The sequence below is a fragment of the Mustela putorius genome, unplaced genomic scaffold, assembly GCF_011764305.1.
Source record: "Mustela putorius furo isolate JIRA1106 unplaced genomic scaffold, ASM1176430v1.1 tig00000765_pilon_pilon_pilon, whole genome shotgun sequence".
Classification (NCBI taxonomy): Eukaryota; Metazoa; Chordata; class Mammalia; order Carnivora; family Mustelidae; genus Mustela; species Mustela putorius.
This window is the reverse complement of record NW_025421470.1, coordinates 2,534,210-2,552,028: the sequence shown is the minus strand read 5'-3', so window position 1 is coordinate 2,552,028 and position 17,819 is coordinate 2,534,210. Positions and strand designations below refer to the sequence as shown.

The following is a 17,819-nucleotide window of genomic DNA, read 5'->3' as shown; positions in this document are numbered from 1 at the left end:
GGCACCCAAGGCCCGGGGGCCCCCCTGCCGAAGCTCGAAGCGCAGAGACGCAGCAGGAGACGGAGGGAGGGGGAGATACTGGCTTTTCCCGGGTCCTGCTGCTCGGAACCCACCGGAATATGAGATCGCCCAGGCCTGGGGGCTGGAGGCCGGGAAGCTGTGGGGCCTGGGACGGAGCCTGTGAGCCGAGCTCAGCTGCGGGGGGGGGGGTCCCAGCACCCCACGTGCCTCCCAGAGACTGAGAAGGAAAGTGTCCGGTGGGAGGCGGTGGCCCGGGCCTTGCAGGGGTGTGTCCAGCAGACCGGCAGAGCCGAGAGCACCCAACGTGCCTGGAGTGGTCAGGGAGCCGAGGCCGGGGCCTCCCAACTAGTCTCCCAGGAAAGCACCAGCCCAATCCACCCCCTGCCCCGTTTCCTATTGGCAGGGTCTGCAGGGCCAGGATGTCCACACTCGGGCCCAGCCGGCCGCCTCCAGGCCCCCGGAGGCCGCGCGCTGCCGTGGGTGCTCCGCGGCGCTCAGGCGTCCGGTCCCCTGTTTGTCATCCTGCCCGCTGCTCCGGAAGCGGGGCTCTCCGCTTCCTGGACGTGCCAGAGGCCCAGCTCCGTTTTATTCCCCGAACAGGAAGTCTCCTGCGAGCTTCTGGCCAGATCCCTGCGGAGCCGACTTCATTTCGGCCAAGACAAACGGGCAGGAAGTGTCATTACCTAAATGGGCCGATGGGCCGATGAGAAGCCCAGGGAGAAAGCCCTCCGCGGGCCTCGGCCCAGAGAGCCAGCGGGAGGGCCACGGCGAGGAAGGACAGAACCCAGAGCTCGGGGGCCCCCGCCGCCTGGCCTCGGGCACGGCACCTCCCGTGTCCCCAAGGGCCCCGCATTCGGCTCTCACACACGCTGGCCGATCTGCAAGAGCAGAAAAGTCCCAGAACCTGGAGCAAGGGCGCCCCCTGAAACAGTCACACTCAAAAACATCACGACTCAGCCTCCTGCGCCCACGATGGGGAGGTTGTCCTAAGAAGCAGGGGTGTGAGGGCGCGCACGGTGACGTCATCCGCACCCATCACCTCCTGCCTGGGATACCTCCACCTGCCCGGGAGCGTCGGACACGGCCGCTGTCCGGAACTGTGTCACGTCTAAGAGGACATTAGCCTCACACTCGTACGTAGAGGGACGGCACCCTCCAGGCCCCGCAGGACAAGACCAGAGCTGCTGTCCCTCCTGCAGTGGCCCCACATGTCCACGCAGCGGCCCAGTCCTCGGAGAGCCGGGCCGGCTGGTTCACGCGGAACAGTCCAGTTACTGCGTTTGCCGCCCTGATCACGCCTGTGGCCCCCGCCTCCCCAGTCCCTTGCCCAACCTGGAGATTTCATGGATTCCGGGGGCCACCGCCACATGTCCCCCTCCTCTCGGCTTCAAGGGGCACAGCTGGGCCCTCAGGACCAGGGCAGTGGTCCAAGCACAGGAACCTGTGGGCTGATGGAACAGACGTTCTCTGTGCCCCTGGCAGCCTCTGGCCACAAGGTCAAGGCCTTGCCTGGCCTGTAGCTCTGGTTCCTCTCAGACTGGCCGCTGACGGGCAGGTTGCCGACTGTGCAGGGAATCGTGGGCAGCTTTCCCTCTGGAGTCTGTCTCTTTCACGAAAGAAGATGCCAGGCCTGGGGGTGCCCCCCTCGAATGGCAGGGGCGGTCTGGGTCTGCTCTAGACCAGAGGTGGCAGAGGCCACACACCTGGCCAGGGAGGGACGAGACTTGAATGGGAGGCTGTGTGACTCTGAAAATCGTGGTGGCCCAGGAGCAGGCAGCGGCTGAGCAGGGGAGGAAACGCAAGTCTCTGGAAGGGCAGGGAGGGGTGCCCAGGTGTCGGGGTGCAGGCCTGGCAGGTGCGGACACAACTCCGGGGCCGTGGTCTGGGTTGGAGCATCCACAGGTGAGCTCGTGATGGTGGAGCAGCAGGACAAAGTGGGCAGGAGAGAGGACTGGGGAGGGGACAGCGGCCCCCGGGTGGGGGTCACAGAGGCTCCTGGGCGAGGTCAGGGGCCTCAGAGCCCCACGGACACGGCAGACGGGGACCCCACATGGGGAGGTAGCCCGCACCTGCTGCCCAGGGCCACCATGGGAGCCGCTCCCAGCTGGCACTGTCCCCCACACTCAGCATGTGACATGATGGCAGTTTCCCAAGTGAGGAAACCTGTCGGCCAGGGGGTTTCCAGGACCAGGGACTTCCCCTTCCACCAGAGGGACAAGGCCGTGGGAACCTCCAGTGGCAGTCACACACAGCCCCCAGGCCAGGGACCAACAGGGGTCCTACTCCACCAGCCCCCAAAGCCCCCTCCTCTGCACTCCACCACCAGGGAGGGCAGAGCTGCTGGCCTCAGGCCTGAGGTGGCCGCTGGCCATCTATGTGAGCTCTGGCCAGCCATGTCACCCCCAGGGCCCAGGGCCCTGAGCATGGGAAGGTGGAGAGGGGGAGGTCAGCTCCAGACCCAGGCAGAGCCAGGACAGCCCAAGTGCAAAAGTGCCAGGCCACTGGTGTGACCTCGTGAGTCACCGTCCCCACAGCCAGGCCCGGATTATAGGAGGCTGACGCGGTTTCCAAGGAGAGAAGCCCCAGTCTCGCATGGAAATGCCCACACCCAGGGCACACTCCGTGCCTGCCCTGCCCCACAGACAAGCCCTGGCCTGCGCCGGGCCGCGTGCGTTCCCGGGGAGGGAGCGGCCCTCTGGACTCGGAGCCCCCACCCCGGGCGGCCCCTTGCACGCCGGAGGCTTTAGGCCCAGGGCGCTGGTCCCCGGTGCTGGGCTAGGGGAACGTTGGAGGAGGGCTTCCCCAGCTGCCAAAGGGCCCGGGAGCTGGTTCCTTCCTCCACGGGGCCTCTGTGGACAAGAGGACGCCTGATCCCAGCAGAAATGTCCCCCATTAGCCCAGACTGGACGTGGATGGCGCAGCCTCTGGGATTAGGTATACGGGGGCCATGGGCAGGCTGATTTGCCACCTGGGGTGAATCCTTGTCACGCAGGTGGTGGGGGACAGAATCCACTCTGCAGCGGGCAGTGTGACCCAGGGAGACGGCCCAAGCCGGGGGGTGGACAGTGCGTGCCCCCCACCGAGGACCCTAGAGATTTTGTTCCACCTTTTCAGCCAACAGCAAGCCCCACGTGTCTCTGTGATGGGTCCCGCCTTGTCCCGCGGCCTCGCCCACTTTTCCCAGGCCGGTGGCATCGGAGGCATCCTGGCTGTCACCCCGCCAGCCGGAAACGCCCCATCTCCCTCCCACGGGGAACCCGCGTCGGGTGACAGATGGCTTCCTCCCGCACCCTGGGCCTCCCATACACGGGCCAGGAGGGGAATTAGATTCCGGGAGAAAAGTCCAGCTCGGAAGCCCAGCCCAGCCCTCCGAGTCCCACCTGCTGGTGCGGGGCTGGTGCAGCTGGTCAGAGCTTGGCCCCCCCAGCAGCCGCCCCCTGACAGGCAAACCTGGGAAGCAGCGCGGCCCATGGGACCCTCGTGCCTCCAGCTCCTTGGCCCGGCACACCCCTGCAGGCGTTCCTGCCCGTCCTCGGGTGCCCAGCTCCGCCTCCCCCTCTCGGTGGGCACCCCATGCACCCAGCTGTATCCCGGGATGCCCAACAGCCCTGGGCCAGGGAAATCTCGGCGCTGGCTGACCCACCGGTCCGGCTCCAGCGAGCGCTCCGGCTGTCCTCACCCAGGCCGGCCTGGGCACCAGAGATTCTCGCTACAACAGCCCCTCCCCACTGCCCCTTCCTGCTGGAGCCACGGCCACCACGGGGGAGGCCAGTGTCTACTGGGTGCCCCCATGCCACGTTCTCTCTCTTTGCTCCGCTGGTTCAGCCTGAGAACCCACCGCCACCTTGCAGCCAAGGCCGGCACCAGGCCACGCACCTCCTAGAGCCCGAGAGATCCTGAGGAGTCCCACACCCAGCGCCGGGACACGACGGCGGGGCAGGAGGCGGGCCAGGCCACAGCTCACCTGTCCTGCCAGGCTTCCCGGGCGCAGCCCCCTGCCTGGGCCCCTGGGCCTGCCGTGAGCAGGAGCCTGGATGCGGGTGAGCAGGTCCCCACTGGGGACAAGGGGTCCCTACCAGAGAGGCCCAGCGGCAAGGCCCTGCCCCAGCAGGAATGCAGGTGGGACCCAGCGCTGGGCGGGCCCCTCTGAGAAGGCCTGGGTCGGGTCCAGGCAGGGTCTCGGGCTACGTCCGCACCTCTCCATGCTTCCCCTGGGCCAGCGGGTCCTACGCACGGGCCACCCCCGGCCTGTGGGTCCTTCCTCCGATTTGAGGACTCCCCCGGTTGCGCTTCTGCCGGGCCCTGAGCTGTGCAGGAGGAAGCAGAGTGGACAGACCCGCACACCAGCGTCTCGCGGCCTCTCCGTGTCCCCATCTTGGGGCTTTCCCCTGTAGAAAGGCCACGCCCCGCGCCCAAGCCCCTGTCCCCAGCTGTGCCATCAGGGGACCGCAAACGAAGATCCGTCTCTTTCACAGACAACGTGACGGCAAAGCTCCAAACGTGGGTCACGGCCGTGGCTGCACAACTTGGCGAAGTTACTAAAACGGACCCTTGACGCCCTGAAGACAGGTGGGCTCTGTGGGACGGGAGTTCTACCCGATGAGGTTGGTTTTCAACAAAACGTCCACAACAGGCCAGAAGTTCATGCAGGGGGGCAGCCCGTGGGGGCGGCGGGGTGGCTGGCAGGCCCGGCCCGCCTGGGTGTGGCTGCTGCCCCTGCTCGGTGACCCGCCCGCCGTCTCCCCTGCCACAGGCTCTCCTTTCTCAAGCTCAGTTCTGCAGCTCAAACAAGAAAACCCTAAACAGACAACAGAAGTGGCCAGGGCGGCCAGGGCCCACGGGCTTTCCGGCTGGGGTGGGGACAGTGTCTGGGCCCCCGCGGCTTTCTGTTCCAACGCCCGCCACTGCCATCCAGCCCCTCGGGCTCCAGCCTCCCTGAGGGGCTGTGACCCCAGGGCCACCAGGCCCCAGGCGGCTTCCCGCACCTTCCTGCCCACCCACCGGCTAGAGGAAGTGCCCAGGAAAGCCCCCCACCCGCCCCGTCCCACCTGCTGCTCTGACCCGGCCTCTGGCGACCCAGCGGCGCCCACCGCAGTGGCCCAGCGCCCCCAAACAACAGAAAATTAGGAGGCCGGTGACCAGAAGCACGCGGAGAAGCGTTAGGCAGGAGTGCTACGTGGCAACCTTCTATTCTCTCAATGCCTTACTTCTCCAACTTAATATAAAAGTCAAGAGCACTTAGAGTTTTCCCAGCCATTCCCGGTTTGGGGATGAGCGTCAGTGGGTCCCCCGCGCGGTCACACGGCTGGTACGGGCTGGGCGCGAGCGGCAGAACCAGTCAATGGCTTTGTGTGGCAGACAGGACGCACACACGTGTCGTCTTCGCCAGGACTGTGGCTTCGGTTGCACGAAACAGGTTGGAAAACACCAGCACTGCCTCTCACTTTGTCTTGATTTCTGTCCTCAGGCTTAACCCTTCCAAACCCACAGCTCTGCTAGTGTTTAACGTTTTCCTAGAAGTCTGATGATGCTAGGCTGGGCCTTCCTGGGGACCCACAGGACACGACCCTGTCCTCAACCGACAGTGACAAGGGAGTGATTGGCTGATGTCTGGCTTCTTGTTAGGAAACCGTCCGGTAGAGACTAACGTGGAGATGAGAGGCTGTCACCCCCAGCCGCTGTCAGCAGGGACCAGCCACCCACGGCCAGTGGCTCCCGGCCACGCCGCACCCACAGCCCAGCTCATGTTTCCACCCAAGGAAATCCAGCACACCGGCGGGGGTCCCCACAGGCTGCCTGAGCCTCCCGGAAGACAAGTCTCCCTTCCCAAATGGTCACACCCGAAAATGAAGTGAACGTCCGCTGGCGACTTCGGGGTCCCCAGCTCCTCTCTGTGCCAAGGTGCTCCAAGAGGCCGTAGCTGTGCTGCTCCGCGGGGCTCGCTCGGCCGGGCCATGCTGGGTCAGCATGCAGGGCTGTGGTGGGGCCGGGACGACCCTCCCCCCTCTGAGCTTCTGGGAGCTACAGGTGCCACCTGCAGGCTCCGTCTCGGTCCGGTCGGCCCCGGGGTGGGAGTGGGGTCTGTGCTGTCCCACAGTGCACAGCGTCTGGCCGCCCCTCTCCCTGCGACTGGCCGGGTGGGGGTCCGGATGGGGTCTGGGTGCCCCGATCCACTGTGAGGGCCCCACAGCCCCGTCACCCCCTCCCTCCAGGAGCCGCTCGGACCGCACACCGTATCCGTCTTTCACTGGAAGTTGCAAAACGGTGATATCTTCCTTCCGTTCCTTCATGTTCGTAGTAAATTCACGTCGTTTACGAGCGTCTGCGATCATACACTCACTTGCGTTAGTTGGCTGTTTAGAAAGAGTTCTCCCTCGTCAACGTTTTGTTTGCTGGGAAGACGGGTAAATTCTTGATTCTGCCCCCGGATCGTTGCCAAATAAGGGGTCCGTTCCCTAGTGTCCTGCCAAGGTGAAGGGCTGAGCAATTAATTGAAAGAAAAATAAACGGGATGACAGCCCTGGCAGGGGCCACGAAGGAGGGGTGTGAGGCAGAATGACAGTGCGTGCGGGACCCGTGAGCTGCTGAGGGCACACGGGACAGGACGCCTCGCCTCGCGAGACCGGAGTGAGGCCACATGGACCAAATGAAGCGAGGATGTGAACCTGTGAGAATCCGGGATATCATGTCCAGAAAATGGGTATCATGTGCAAAGGTCCTGAGGCCACTCTGACCCCCGAGTGGAGGACTGAGCAGGGTCCCGTTCCAGGAAGGAAGGAAGGGGTGACGGAGGCCTAGGGAGCCCCCTGGGCAGCTCCGAAGGGCAGAGGGAGGGGAGAGAAGGCAGCAGGGGTGGCTTCCTGGCGCCCCGAATGGCAGAGTCCCCTCGGAGGAGCCACGGAGGCCCGTCTCCCCTGAGCCTGTTCGGTCCTGATTGCCGTGTCCCATGACCCCTGCCGGACCACAGGCCTCCTGATGCAGCAGCTGGGGTGGGGGCAACATGCGTGTGTAACTGAGCACCTCGAGGGCAGTCCCTAAGCCAAGAGCAGCTCTTGTATCTCCAGCAGCTCCCTCGCGGGCTCCTGCACGGGCCCCTGACCAAGGCGTCCCCGTTGTCTGGAAGACTGAGGCCGGAGGTGGCGCAGCTCCCCAGGACCCCGCAGGGTGTGGTGAGCGTGGAGGCCCCCAGGTCCACGTGAGCAGCAGGCGCCCCTCCGGCAGAGGCCAGGCCGGGGGGCTCTGGGGTCATCACACCCCTTGCTAGCCCCCTACCCGCACCCCTACCACCTCGGGCCCGCCGTCCTGCGACTCAGAGGGGAGTCACGGCCACCAGAGCGAGGCTAGAAGAGCTTCAGAGGGACCCCTGGGACGGGCCTTCCTCTGGGCAGAATTAGCAGGCGTGGCTCAGGCCTGGTTGTTCCCTAGCCTGGGATGCGGGACTGCCGGGGACAGGGCGGTCCCCTCCCCACAAGGCCAGCTCTGCTCCCACCTTGAGAGGCAAGGGGTGAGGCGGACGGTCTGGAGGAACTGCGAGATGCCTCCTCGGTGTCCTGTCCCACTGCCTCTCTTTGGATATCCCCAGACACCACCCGCCCCACACCTCCAGGAAGACCACCCAGCGTGTCCTCTCTCAGCCCAGGAAGGGCCAGCTGCAGGTCACACACCAGGACTGGGGTCCCAAGCCAGGCCATAGGGGCTCACCACACGCCCAGAGGACATCCCTCCTGTCCAGGTGCCCCCTGTGACTCTTCGCCGTGCCCTCTCTCTGCCACTGTCTCTGTGTCTCCCACGTGCAGAGTACAGAATTCCGTACACACCTTCCCGTGTGGCAGGGTGGGTGATTCCTCTCACATCAGGCGCTTGGAAGGGGGACACCAAGGCCTGAGTCACCAGGTCCCCGTAGCAGGGACATGGGGGCACATGGCATCATTCAGGGCAGAGCTCGACCTTGGGAAGGAGGGTTCTGTGGACGGCACAGTCCCCCACAGGGACCACGGGGAGGCAGCAGGAAGGACGGGCCACACGGCCACTGCTGGGCTGGTTGGGGAGCAGAGAGCAGAAGTGGGTCAGAATCCTGGGGTTCACACCCGCCACAGCAGGCCCCGGGACTCCGGCAGAGCGAGCTTCACTCCCTGGCCCTGGGAGGAGATGGAAATTAGTGGCTCGGTGGACTCCTTGGCACAAGAAGTTCCCGTTTAATTCTCCCAACAGCCCGGGTGTGGAGCCGAGTGACGTCCCCACTTTACTGACATCTCCGACCTGCCCGGCTGCCGAGGGGGCAGGTGGACGTCCGCAGGCCCCCGCCCGCTTTGCCGGCCCCCTGCGCCCTCCTGTGATCGCGGCGCTCGTGGTGACATGCCGGCTCTCGGGGACCTCGGGGGCTGGACCGGTGGTGGGGCTGACAGTGTCTTGCAGGAGAAGACCTTGGTCCCAAGCAGGATGCCCGTCAGCCTCGCACACCCCTCCTCACAGGCGGCCCGAGCGGGAGGCAGGCGGACGCTTCTCCCAGGGGCTGAGTCGAGCCCGCGGCCAGGCGGAAGCCGGCGTTGTCTCCGGGAGGCCGGCCACCGGGGAGACACCTTAAATCATTTCAAAGCTGCCACCAGTGCCCTTGGTTGGGGTTTGGCTACTGAAATCCAGAAACGCTCTGAAGGCCACTCCAAGACCAGCTGCAGCCAGCCTCTCCCCTGGACGGGGATGCCAGAGGGTCCCAGGGCTGTCCTCGCCTCTCCCCCACACACATGCTTGTGCACACGCACGCCACACTCACCCGCGCACACACTGTCTGCACCCACACTCCCACATGCCTGCACACGTGAGCTCGCACACACAGGAAGGCAGCTTCCCAGCTGTCCTCCAGTGTCCCCACCCGAGCGGAAGCCCAGGCCTGGGGTGGCATCTGGGTCCTGAGGCAGCCGCAGCCCCACCTGGAGTCCAGGCTCCAGCCAAGCGGCTGTGGGAGCCGGGGTGGCGAACAGGTGGGGGCTCTCACTGCCGCCCCCCTGCCCGGATGACAGGTGCTCGGTGCCGTGTGGGGTCTCCGAGCCACCGCCAGGCCAGAGCTCTCGCCCTCGCTGGCCAGGGCTTCCGGAACTCGGGGCCGGCCCCCGCTGACGGTTGGGGCAGCTGGTGTGTGCCGTGGGCAGGGGTGCGGCAGGGTCGGGCTGGGGCTCCCATCTCCACGCTCCCCTCCTAAGGCCCCGGCCTCCCAGGCCCGCTCACAGGGGCTGGACGCGAGGCCCCTGCCGTGTGCGCTGCCCTCATTCCAACCCCGGCTCGGGCTCTGGGCACCGCCCTGCCCCTTGGCTCTGGGACCCAGCCTGGGGCTCCCCGCAGACAGCCTCCCCAGGGCAGGAGGGCGCCCTCCACCCCCCGACCTCCAGGTTCCCCGACCTCATAAGCACTGGCTGATAACAGATCCATAATAGATCGATTATGGATCAATATGCAAGGAAGCAGCAGCACTCCTGGCCAGGGTACCCACGGCCCTTCTGGATGCTGACCCCGAGCCCCAGCCCCGCTGCCCCCGAGCCCTGCATGGCCCCCAGGACACCCCCCACTCCCTGCTGCCTGTGGGGACAGAGGGGAGGCGGCTGCTCTGCCCGTGGTGAGCCTTGTGTCGCAGTCCCGCACCCCGACACTGGCCTGGAGACCCGCCTGCTTGGGATGACCCACCCAAGGGTCCTCTCAGGCAAAGCTGGCTTGTCCCTGGGCCGCCGCGGGCACATCGTCCCCCCACACCTGAGGATGCGGCGCTCGCTGGCGGTGCTCCCAGAGGAAGGCAGCGTGGCTCCAGGTGCTCACAGAGACCCGGCTGGAGAGAGCCCTGGGAGACGGCCCATGTCCGGCTGCTCCAGCCACCAGCCAGGAAGTCCCAAGGGGGTGGCCTGCCACCAGCTGGAACCTCTGGTCCCGGCTGGGGGTGCTCACGGGGCAGCGAGACAGAGGAGGGAGGTCGGCTGCTCGGGACCCCCTCCCGGGCTTGGGGGATGACGCCTCCTTCAAGGTCAGGCCCCTGTAATGTTGCCAGGGGACCGCGCTGGCCGAACGGTCAGGCCCAGAACGATTGCCGCTCTCAAGGGAACCAGCAAGAGAGGGTTCCTGCCCGCGCAGTGCTCGTCCACAGGGCGCGGGGCACCCACGGCAGCGGCGGGGCCACAGGCGGGAACCGCAGGCCTCCGAGCAGGGAAAGAGTCAAGTCAAGTCACCTCCTCACGCAGGGGTCATGCTCACAGGTCACACGCACACGCATGCACACGCGCACACACCAGAACAGATGAGTGAATTCTGCAAAGCGGAGGAATGAAAATCCACACGCAGAGCCCAGCCGCGCTCCCGCACACACAGTGACCGGTGTGACCAGGAGCGTGAGGAACGACCCCGCCACAGACGGAATCACCCGACGGACCCGCCAGGAGGCCCAGCGCTCGCTCGCTGAAACCCGCTGAGGGGTAAACTCGCATTCGCATGGCCAGGCCCGGGAGCGCAGACGGCGGTCGCACGTGGACGTGTCCATGCACGAACAAGATGTCCCAGACACCCGCGCCCCAGTCCGTCCGGGCAGCCGGCACAAACACACCACAGTTCGGCCGGCCTGTCACCGCGCCCAGATGCGGTGTCCGGCTGCCGAGGCCCCTCCCCCGCAGAACACCAACACCGTGGGGTGAGGAGGTGAGCGAGAAGCGAGGAGCACCGACCGCCAGCCTGCAGCGGCGGACGGAGGAGCAGTACGCGACCTTAGGAAGGAAGGTCGTTCCGACCCCGCCCCCGTGGATGCACCTTGGGGACGTCGTGCTCAGGGACACCAGCCAGACACAGGCAGACCAGCACCATGTGCTGTGTGCACGTGAGGTCCCTGGGGAGGGCAGGTCCGGAGACAGACTGGGCGGGGGCGCGGGGAAGCCGTGTGTCGTGGGGACGGAGTGTCCGTGTGGGGAGACGGCAGTTCTGGGGGTGGGCGGTGGGGACGGTGCACAGCGGCCAGTGTGCCGAGTGTCCTGGACCCGCAGCCGGCGGACGGCTTCGCGGTAACTGGATGTTTGTTGTGCTCTAGCAGGACAGAGAGGGCCCGAGGAGTCAGGAGCGCTCCAGGCCCTGCAGCCTGAGCAAGAATGAGGGACAGCCCTGCCGGCCTGCTGCCTGTGCTCGCCCCGGCCCGCTGTACCGTCACACGTCACGTGGCTCGCTGGTGTGGCACCGTGGCCTTGGCCGCCTCGGCGGGGCCTCCCTGGTCGTGGAGGGGCTGAGCCTGATGAGACACTGCCAGGTCCCCGAGCCCCCGTCGGCTGCTGGGACGGCCTGCAGCCCCAGAGCCGCGTCTCAGGCAGAGCCTCAGAAGTGAGACAGGGCTCCCCGGACAAGGGCAGCCTGGAGCGGGAGAGGAACTTTCTGGAACACGGGTCGACAGGCAGGGATAGGTCCACCCCTGGGAGCAGCTGGGCCTCCCTGTCCCCCACCCTGGCTCCCGGGGCTGGGCGGGGGGGCAGAGGAGAGCCGGCTGGGGCTCTACTCCCCGTGCCCCTGCTCTCCCCTAGGGGGCCGGCACGGTCCTCCCCGGAGCGGCTCACGTCCCATCATCCTGTGGTCACTCAGACTCACAGAGTGGACTCTCAGCTGCTATTGGGAAGTCACCCTCGGGATCACTGGGTCACTTGGACGTAGAGAATTTGTATCTGCTGCTGTCGGCGTGACTGAGGACTCTGCTCGTGGGGACAGTGCCATACAGAAGTCACGGAGAGCTCAAGCCGCTGGGTGTGCCCCCGTGTGTGAGGGGCGCCCGGTCACGAGAGTCCTGGGCGGCAGGGAAGGCCCCTGGGAGGGAGGGGGAGCCCAGCTGCGACCCCAGCACCCTCAGCTCCAGCCACAGGCCTGGGTGGGACCGAAGGCCGTGTCTCTAAAAGGACACAGGAGGGGACTCGGGGCAAGCGGCCGGCCGCCTGCCGAGGGCCTGGGGGGACCGGCCACAAGCCCGGGGGGGCTGCCTTCTAAACACGAGCGGCTTTTCCTGGTGGCCACGTGCTCACCCTGTGGTCCCTGTGCCCACAGAGCTCAAGGGGCAGCTGTAGGCATGACCAGGCTGGGGGGGGGGGTACCGTGAGGCCAGAAGGCAGGGGAGGGGGACAGATGCCACCTGCTCGGACGGATGCACCTGCCTGGACAGGCGGCCCAGCGTCCTCAGCAGCCCGCGACCCTGCCGTCCCCAGAGCTCAGCCCTCTCCCCTTCCCACCCCGGCTACACTCACACACACACCTGCCCCCCCACCCCCCGTATCAGGCCCCCCACGCCCTGGTTTTAGCCGCCCTCCCGAACCTTGTGTGCAGTGATGGTTGGGGTCAGGGTCAAAGCCAACCGCTACACCCCACACCGTGGGAGTCTCACTCAACGTACCCAGCCAGGGTCATGCGGGCCTTCCCACCAGCGCGGGACACACGCTAGAGTGCGAGCGAGGGCCTTCCCCCCCCCCCTCTGGCCTGTAACCGTCGGGACTCAGGACAGCCCCGCCCGGGTGCTAAGAGCGCGGTGAGGGACGCAGGAAGGGACTGCCGGGGGTCCTGGGACTGCTCCAGGGTCCCCCTCCCAGGTAGCCCGTCCAGCCGCAGGGCCCCAGATATCCGCGTCCCCTGGCCCCCCGGTGCCAGGGCACACGCACCAGCTACGGCAGCCACGTGGCCTCCTCCAATGTCATGCTGAGCGCCAGGCCCTGGCCCACCTGCGGGGGACATGGCAGCCCTTGCAGCTGTCCCCAGAGTGGGGACCGGAGTGTCCGTCCCCGCGCGGCCCAGCTCGGACGGCGCGTCGGAAGGCCGTGTGACGGCGTCTCTCAAACAGTGAGCAGCGCCCACGGCAGGAGTCCCGCACCCGGTCACTGGCAAGGATGACCCCGCGGCCAGTCCGTGGCCTAAATGTCCGTGCACGGGGACGGCTGGAGAGACCGTGGCGCGCGCACACTGGGGACGCCAGCCGCGGGCAGAGAGGTGAGCCGCACACTCACACCCACGTCCCGACACGAAGGCCCTGACCCGCGGCCGGGGGACACAGTGCGGGTAAAGGGTGTGAAGGGCCGGCTGCGGGGGGCGGGTCCTCGCCCCAGACGTGCCCTGCCTGGGTCTGTCACCAGACGCTTGGCCACGGCCAGAGGGAGGCTGCCGGGCAGAGGGGCCCTAGGGGAGGCGGAGGGACTGAGTTTTGGTGTGGCACTGAGCGTTCTGTAGGGGACCCTGCGGGAATGCTGGGTCTGAATAAAGTCCAAGCACAGAGAAAGGGTGAGCTAAGGCACGGTCGCTGCTCAGTCCCGCGGGCAGAAATCGGGGCGCAGAGACTGAGAGCGGGGCCCCAGGAACCGCCCCGTGGGACAGCCAGCTCGACAAAGGACACCCCGGCTGACTCGGAGAAGCCTGCCCACCAGGGTCAAGCCTCCGACGCCCAACGAGTGCCGCTCGTCACCTCTGAACCGTGGTGTGTGCCCCGGGCTGGGGTCCTCAGCTTGCGCAACCGGGTTGGTGCGTGCGAGTGCATCTACGCAGGCACGGATGCCTGGGGCGGGGGGTGCGGGCGCAGCCTGAGTGTGTGCCCGGCATGGGTGCATGCATGGAACACACGTCGTAGGTACACCCAGGTGTGTGTGCTTAGATACGTGTGTGCAAGTGTGTAGAACGGCCTTCGGCTTCCCAGAGCCAGCGCAGCGATGTGCGAACTCAGGGCCCCGTCTGGCGGCCACGGCGCCTTCCCATCTCCCCCACCTTTCCTGCAGGGCCAGGCGGACATGCGCAGGGGCTGGTGGGAGCTGGGTGCGGCCGTGCTGGGCAGGGATGTCCTCCAGCGTCCGTCCCGGAGCGTCCAGCCTCAGCCGAGGGGGAGGGGACCATCAGGCCCCCTGTGACATGAGGAGGTACAGGCCTCCGTCTCTCTGTGAGACTGTGCCTTGGTGCCTGGACGAGGATGCGGCCAGGCCTGAGGCACCCCCACCCCGGCCTGTGTCACCCCTGGGCTCAGAACTGGGAAGCCCAGCGGGACCGGTGCTGTTCCCAGGGGCAGGAAAAGGGACGGACAGAGGCTGCCGTCAGGGCCTGATGAGAGGTTCAAACAGCCCCCAAGGTGGGAGGGGCGGGGTGCCCACCGATGTGGGTGCCAGAGGGCCGCCGCACTCTCTAGGGCAGGGGCGGGAGGTGGCGAGCTGGCCCTCTCTGGACTCACCCACAGACGTGGGCTGTGCAGCCCGAGGGCCGCTGGCTCAGAGGGGCCAGGATGCGTGGAAGCTGCCGGAACATGGTCCCCCACATGTTCCACAGATGTCCACAGATGTCCAGGGGCCCTGGAAGGTGGGAAGGCAGCCTGGGGTGGCGCCCACCCCCGGGCCGAGCTCAGAGCGGAGACACAGCTCCCCGGCACGGGCTCCCCACAGCTCTGTGCCCTTCCCTTCCTTGCCAGGGGGAAAGCGAACCCCGCGCGGCTCCAGTAAGGAAGGGCAGAGTGCCGCAGGGCCCTGGGGCGGCCCGGGCGTTCCCACGACGTGCGCAGAAGGCTCCGCACGGCTGGTCAGAGCAGAGCTCCGTGTCCCCGTGTACGGGCTGCAGGTTAAGGCACCAGCCGCTCTCTGACCTGCATTGGGCCAGGGTGTCCCAGGGGTTCCAAAACCAATGCAGGTGGGAGTCCAGGGGAGGGCCCAGTGGGCCGGTGCTCCCGCGGCCAGGGGACCTGGAGCCGGCCCTGCTCACTGTCCTGGAACACGAGCGGCGGCCCGCGAGGCGGTCCCACGGCGCTGGGTCAGCAGAGCTCCCCGGAGGCCAACCCGCCGCCAACCGCCCTGGCTTTTGCTTGCCCCCCCCCCGACCGCCCCGCCCTGCCCCGCCGCCGCCTTGGCTACTTCTGCTGCAGGAGGGGGATGGACTGATTCCAGGAGCTTCTGAGGGCCGGACCCTGGAACCAAGATCCTTTCAAAGAGCAGGAAAACCTTGGCCCGCGGGTGGGGCTTTCCTTCTGGTTCCAAAGTCCTGACGGCCAGGCCAGACCCAGGACTTGTTTGGACCTTCAAAGGGACCCGGAGCTGCCCTGAGTGGTCAGCAGCCGCCACTGCTCTTGGCCTCTCAGTCCATGTACGGGAAGTCTTGGCTGTAGGACGGACACAACCCAGCAATGACCCCCTGGGTCGTTAGGGACACATCTGAGGGGTCAGAGTGAGTCAGGATGCTGACTGGCAGTGACCCTCAGGTGCCCACCCCCAGCTGTCCCCCTGGGGCCTCTCTGCTGGCCGACCTCGACCATCAGCTCCCGACCCTCGCACAGCCGACACCCCCAGACTTATGCCCTTTAGACCACTGGTGGCCGTAGGCTGAGCCCCGGCCTTGCCCCTAAGTGGGCTCCTTAGAACAGTCTGGCTAAGCCTCAGGAGGCGACCGGAAGGACGGGGGTCTATGCGACCAGAGCCACCACATCTCTTACCCCAACCTCCTTGGATCAGGCAGGGGCGGGGCAGGCAGGGGTAGGCCCCGTCCCACTCAAGGGCCTACGGGACCCGGGGCGTTCCTGAGGGACCAGGAGCCCAGCTTCAAACGGTGGGTCGCTGTGTTTTCACCGGGGGGGTTTCCAGCTCAACGGCAAGTGTCCTGTGGCAGCCAGAGGCGGTGAGCCAGGCTGCAAACAGGCCCTTCCTCTCCGGGCCACGGCGGGAGACAGAGGCAGCGGCGGAATGGGGGCTGGGGAAGGCCAGAGGGGGTGCGCCTCACCTTCCTGCAGACGCCTGCCGGGTTGCTCGCGGGCCTCCCACCTCCCACCCCCGCCGAACCCCCCCATCCCCCCCATGACCTTCTGGGCCCTGAAGCTCCGCGCCCCACCCCACCCGCGGGGGCCTGCCTGCCCTGCAGGACGGTGTGACCTTGGGGACGAAGAGCACGGGGAGCTTCCAGAGCCACAAACCACCCTCGCCGGTTTGGGAAACAAGCTGGCCGGAAACCCCACAGGGCCTGACGGAGGGACCCAAGGCCCACGTGTATTCCCGCCTGGAGAGCCCACCGCCTCCCCTTCTAGTGCCCCAGCACAGGGGCACACAGGGGCACACGCATGCGCATGCACACACACGCGGGGCCGGTCTGTGGGGCCATGAAGAGGCCAGGAAGGGCAGGCGTGGCTTAGGGGTCTTCTTGGAGCGGCAGCCTGCCCGACGCCCTCTGTTTGGCTCCTGGGAGTGGAGGACGCTCGGGGTGCCCGACAGTCTCACAGGGTGCCGTGTGCGGTAAACAGAGCCCCAGGGCTCGGGTGGGGGGCTGCCTGGGCCTGAAGACCCTCCCCACCAGCGCCCCACACAGAGAGCAGCCCCGTTTTCAGGGAGATGATGGGATCGATTGGTCCTCTCAGCAGCAGGGACTGCGAATTCCTGTTCGTTCCCAACCTCGTTCACCCCCGGGATGGCCTGTTGTGTACATTACAGGCTTTCCTTTTTTTTAAAGATTATTTATTTATTTATTTATTTGACAGACAGAGATCACAAGTAGGCAGAGAGGCAGGCAGAGAGAGAGGAGGAAGCAGGCTCCCTGCTGAGCAGAGAGCCTGATGTGGGGCTCGATCCCAGGACCCTGGGATCATGACCTGAGCCGAAGGCAGCGGCTTAACCCACTGAGCCACCCCGGCGCCCCTATTACAGGCTTTCTGATGGCTGCACGGCGGCATCTCTCCGCGGTGTTTGCCGGCATTTCCCTGACGACAAGTGAGGGGAACCTACTTGCTTATGTGCGATCGGTGTGAGAACGTCTGCTCTCCCCACTCTGATCCGACAGCATTCTGAACATCCGACCCAGGGCAACCGGGCAGGAAAATAAAGACGCGGCGTCCAGCTTGGCGGGGGGAGTAAGTTGTCTTTCTGCACTGATGGCAGAATTCGCTGTGTGGGCAACCTTGGGAAAATGTACAAAGAAGTCCTAGAACTAGTAAACGTAGTGAGGTTTATACAAGATCTTTGTGCAGAAATAAAGTGTATTCTATTTACAAGCAACACACGCAATCCAAAGTTTAAATAAGAAATAACACCTATGGACTCTGAAAAAGAATCTGAGGGGTTTGAAGGGGCGGGGGGGGTTGGGAGGTTGGGGTACCAGGTGGTGGGTATTATAGAGGGCACGGATTGCATGGAGCACTGGGTGTGGTGCAAAAATAATGAATACTGGTATGCTGAAAATAAATAAAAAATAAATTAAAATAAAAAAAGGAAGAACACCCAAAATATGAAATATTTAGGGAGAGATCTTACCAGAAGTGTGCATGTTCTGACTGTAAATTACAAAATATCGCTGAAGGGAATTAAGGTGAACTAAATAAATGAAGAGATGAACCCTGTTCGCGGATCAGAGTATGCGGCTCTGTTCCTTCGAAGCAATCAAAGTCCGATCAGACGCTTCTGCGGAAGCCGACGAGCTGAGTGTCGAGTTCACGGGGAGATGGGAAAGGTCTGGGATAGTCCAAATGGGATGAAGGAGCCTGAGTGTGGACAGATGCTACCTGGTATCGAGACTATCACAATTGAGACAGTGCGGTGTCAACATTAGGGAAGACAACATACGAAGGGAATCGAGCAGAGAGTCCAGAAACAGACCCAGAAACACACACACAGTTTCCAACAAAGGTGCAGAGACAATTTAGTGGAGGTCGCGCGTCCGTAGGCAGACGAGTGGAACTTTGACCCACGCCTCTGACCATACACTAAATAACTCAAAATCGTAAACCTAAATATATAGCCTCAAACCGTAACATTTCTAGAAGGAAACAGGAGCCAAGATTCGTAACCTTGAGCTAAGGAAAGATTTCTTAG

General features: G+C 65.3%; 1 protein-coding gene across 12 annotated transcripts; it reads left to right on the top strand.

Moving 5' to 3' along the window:
* Positions 1-484: 484 nt before the first annotated feature.
* Positions 485-16,965, top strand: LOC106006790 (collagen alpha-1(I) chain-like). Of its 12 annotated transcripts, none has more exons than XM_045084398.1 (5): positions 1,931-2,955; positions 3,136-4,061; positions 4,497-4,590; positions 5,647-5,922; positions 6,234-16,965. In XM_045084398.1, the coding sequence occupies exon 5, from the start codon at positions 13,606-13,608 to the stop codon at positions 14,617-14,619; it is 1,014 nt and encodes a 337-aa protein (XP_044940333.1). In that variant the 5' UTR covers positions 1,931-2,955; positions 3,136-4,061; positions 4,497-4,590; positions 5,647-5,922; positions 6,234-13,605; the 3' UTR covers positions 14,620-16,965. The 12 variants fall into 12 exon arrangements, with proteins under 12 accessions (XP_044940341.1, XP_044940333.1, XP_044940337.1 ...); XM_045084402.1 differs by having other exon boundaries at positions 5,647-7,190; positions 8,233-16,965; XM_045084400.1 differs by having other exon boundaries at positions 5,647-7,753; positions 8,233-16,965.
* Positions 16,966-17,819: the final 854 nt, after the last annotated feature.

Bases quoted from the DNA above. Each gene is read 5' to 3' on its own strand.
- LOC106006790 (XM_045084406.1), top strand. From the start codon at position 13,606: ATGCATGGAACACACGTCGTAGGTACACCCAGGTGTGTGTGCTTAGAT.